The following is a 4,252-nucleotide window of genomic DNA, read 5'->3' on the forward strand; positions in this document are numbered from 1 at the left end:
GTGGCTGGTGCTGAGTACCTCTGGGCAGCTGCTGTCATTGCTGTGAAAAACTGCTTGTAGTTTGTGGCAACGACGTACTGTATTTTGCAGAGCTGTGGATCTCACTGGAGGAGCACCAGGATGCCTTAGAGCTTATCATGAGCAAATACAGAAAGCAGATGTTAGAGCTTTTGCAAGGGAGAAAAGGTGAAGATGCAGTACCAGTCCTTAAAGTTCATCAAGCTAATTCTTTGGTAAGGGGGTATGGGGACAGAAGAGGGCTCAAGACCCTTGTTCCCTGTCTCACTCGCTTTCATATAATTGTTGTTACCATTCATGGAACATCTCGGCTCCAAAATACATCTTCTGAAACTCTTGTCTCTCTTTGCTGGTATTTTTTGCTCTATTCCTTTTACAGCACACACTTTATGACAGTTATCACAGCGGACATGGAGAGGCATAACCTTTTCACAGCCTAGGTGAAGGCTTGCTCTTTTATGCACTAGGTGGTAAATTCCTGGGATTAAGCTTAATGTACATGATTCTCTACAGTAAAATCAAAGACATCAGTGTTGTTATTGTTCCTGTTCAGTAAGTGCAACAAAGGGAGAAGAACCACCTAAATATACGTGTTCTGCAGTAAGTTCTTAAGAAATCCTTAAGAAAGCATCACTCCCAAATGTTTTTAAAATCCAGATACTCTGTGCAGTGGCCTAAAAAGTATCCCTTTGTCCATGTTAGATCCTGTGACTTCAGAATTCTGAGGTGTGGCTACTGGTAACTGCTGCCTGTTTTACATTTAGGTGTCTAATAACAACATAATAGTGTTAATTACTTAATTCATAAGCCTTAAATAGAGATTTAATTTGATTAGAGAACAACAAGCTGGTTCAGCCTAGTGATACCTTACATATTGTGGGGTTTTTAGTTGGAATAGGAGCCAGCCTCACTCTTTGCACATACGCCTTTGCACTGATACATGGGAACTCCCTAGTCCTCTGTTCTGTGTTGCTGAGGTCTTCTGAAGTTGTGTAGCAGTGTCTTGCTTGCAGTGCTTGCTTTAGCTGCATGAATTGCTCTGTTCATGAGGGCTTAACATCTGAACAGAACTTCTGACATTATTTTCTGGCACTGCTTTTGCTCCATTTTAATGGAGCGTGGAAATGCAGAGCTGGAAAGGCTGTGGAGGAACCTTTGATGAAATGTACCTAGGCCATCTTAATATCTAGGCAAAATCTTCAGATTGAGTCCATGAGTTTTTTCCTACCCACCATTTGGAGAATAGCAGCAACCTTTTAGTATCTCTTAAAGAGCTATATTCCTACTAAAACCATTTTTCTGTTTAGAAAAAACCAGTATTCTTCCTAGATTAAGTTATCTAAGTCTTTCTTGTTCTTCTGGCTCTCTTTTAATTGTTTTAACTTGTTTACATATTTTCTGAACAATGGAGTTCAAACCTGAATTCTTGGCTCTGGTGATGCATTTATGTTCCAGAGGCAGCGAAGTAACTACTGACACTTAGAGAAAAAGAAACACCATCCTATTTACATTATCTGACATCCCCCAGAGTGCTTTGTGATAATCTTTTTATTTATGTTAAAATGCTTCATAAGCTTCCACATTCTTGTTACTGACTGCCAATTACTGACAGTTTTGTTTGCACATTTGAGTGCCTCTGTAAATACTATGTTTTGAAACAGAATGATCTTCAGACAGGAACCATTGCTACATTACACGTTGGAATTTTTCAGTCTTCCTTATATGTGCATTTCTGAGCTTCAACAAATTGCATCTTCTGAAGGATTAGAGCCGTATCTAGACAGATTCTGTAAAAACTGCGGCAGGAGTTTTACTCGGTTTCTGGTCTGTCTTACTGTAGTTTCCTTGCTTGGCTTCCTTCTGAGGTGAGGCTGTTTACTTCACACTGTTCATTAGTTTGAAATTTCTGTTGCTTTTATATTTGGCATTCTTAGAAATTCAGTCAGGCTCTGCTAATAAAGCAATGTAAAATCTGCTGATACTAATCATGTTCCTGTGAACCTAAATCTATTGTCTCAGACTTGTCACACTTGAAATTATTTCCATCTTGGTAAGGGTGCCTTATCTTGCTGACTGATGTAATTCTATTAATTGTTTTCACTGATCACTCATGATAATGGACAATAAAGTGCATGTTTTCATCTTTAAATTTTAAACAAGTTGGAAAGAATTGCAGGTGCTTGGGAGAAAAAGATTAAAATTCAAAACGGGAAAATAATAAAAAATCAAGAAAATTAAACTACTTGATTTAGAAGAGATAAATTATTACTGCTGCTTTTGCCTGAACATATTGAATATATTGCTTTTATGTCTTTCAGGAAATTGAAAATCAAATAGACAGAATATGTGAGATGGGAGAGGTGATGAGAAAAGCTATTCAAGTCGATGATGATCAGTTCTTTAAAGTTCAGGAGAAACTAGCTCAGTTGGAGGTAAGAACAGATACAGTTAAGGAAAGATCAAGCTTGAGAGTCTCTAGACTTACTCTAGACTTTCTGTGTTTGTGTCAAGGATTTACAACAATCAAAAATTTGGGGTTGGGGTCAGGAAATGCAGAACATGATCTGTTTATTTTTAGATTCTCGATGTTTGTATTATATAAAAAATATGAAGCCAGAAGCAAAAGATAAGCTTTAAATGATGGCATTCCCCTCTTGTAGCACCACATCAATGCTTCTATTACAAAATCATATACATGTTTTATTTAGCTGTGAAGGAATGGGGCTATTTGAAGAGTATTGTCCTTTAACTGTGAATTAGCTCATTTCTATTTCAGCAAAAATATTGATTTTGCAGCTTGAAAACAAAGAGCTGCGTGAACTATTGTCAATCAGCAAAGAATCTGTTGAGGTGGGGAGAGAAGATCTGCCTGATTGTGAAGCTTAGGTCACAAAATAACCTTATCTCCAAGTCTTGACTTCAGAGACTATTATGAAACTCCCCTACAAGGATGGATTTTGCTTTGTTCTTGCAGGTGTTTCCTTGTATGTTTGTTTTATCTTTCAGAATGTGTGGGCTGTTTTCTCTGCGTTTTTCTGAAATGACAATACTGTTGATGGCAAAGGCTTGCCTTGCTGCTCCCTCTTAGTAACTGCAGCATTCAGATGCTTAACAGTGAAGTACGTGGTGTGTACTCCTTTGTGATAGTTTATTTCCTCTCCCATTTGTGATTTTTTAATGAGCTTTAGTTAACAATTGCAACTCTGCAGATGGCACTTAAATCCACCTTGTCAGCAGCAAGAGAACATAATGCAGGTTGTGATCACTTTGATAGGAATAAGTATGTTGTCAATGGCAGGCACACCTTTTGCTCTGCCTGCGAAAAGCAGGTGCACACAGCTTTTTCTCTGAAGAGGTGACACTCTTGTATCTGCTGGGTTAACGTTGTCACTGCGACAACTGCTTAGGAGGAGATCAAGAGACCAGCAGACAACCAGTGGAGCACTCGAGTAGCTCGTGTAAGGAGCGTACTTTACCTTGGTTAGAGGTGAAAATCAGGGTGGATGACCCTTTCTGATGCCTGTGCATTTCTGAAGGACGTTGTGTGTCTGACTAATGTTTTTTTATGGGTAAACTCGTTCCAGCTTTTACGAAGCTCCAAGGTATGTGGACACTGGCTAGCTCTGATCTGAAGGTGCTGTGCTCAAACCCTGCACAGAGAACGGCGCTTTCAGATCAAAGCCCTTTGGCCTCCCACCACTTTGGACTTCAGGAAGAGTGAGCTGAGGTTTGCCTCAAAAGTAAACCAAAACCAACCATGTAGACTGTTTTTTATTGTTGCACCACAGGTAAGTCTAGTGACAGATGTTATGTAGTTATTGCAGAGTCCTATATCAAGTGAAATTGATCTGCAGTGCTGTAGGAATCTATCAAAATTGTGATACTTTTAGTGACATTTTTATATAAAGGTTTCTGTCTTTCTTACCTGTAATCAAAGAATAATCCTCCAAGAACTGTAAACTTATTTCCAGTGTTAGTTTAAGTTGTTATGCCACTTTTTCCCAAGAGAGAATTTGGATAGATGCAGAAGGTGGTTGATGTTCCTGTGCTTATTGACATTTTCTTGGAATTGTTTGGAATATCCAGCAAGACTGTTAGATGTAAGGGGTTTCTTTCTGTACAGGAGTGTTCTTGTATCCAATCCTTTTCTATTCAGAACTGTTCAAGAGGGAATAAAACAACCCAACGGACAGCATTTTCTCAAGTGTATTCTGTTTTGCTAATCCTGGGGATG

The 4,252-nt window shown here is 38.8% G+C and overlaps 1 protein-coding gene across 1 annotated transcript; it reads left to right on the plus strand.

The window, feature by feature from the left end:
* Positions 1-90: 90 nt before the first annotated feature.
* SIKE1 (suppressor of IKBKE 1) lies at positions 91-2,904 on the plus strand (the record flags this gene model as incomplete). Its single annotated transcript, XM_010136951.1, has 3 exons — positions 91-233; positions 2,337-2,450; positions 2,815-2,904. Coding segments are annotated over 3 exons (347 nt in total), but the record flags the coding sequence as incomplete, so codon positions are not given.
* Between the last annotated feature and the right edge of the window lie 1,348 nt (positions 2,905-4,252).

The sequence above is a fragment of the Buceros rhinoceros genome, unplaced genomic scaffold (assembly GCF_000710305.1).
Source record: "Buceros rhinoceros silvestris isolate BGI_N320 unplaced genomic scaffold, ASM71030v1 scaffold36075, whole genome shotgun sequence".
In the NCBI taxonomy this organism is placed as follows: Eukaryota; Metazoa; Chordata; class Aves; order Bucerotiformes; family Bucerotidae; genus Buceros; species Buceros rhinoceros.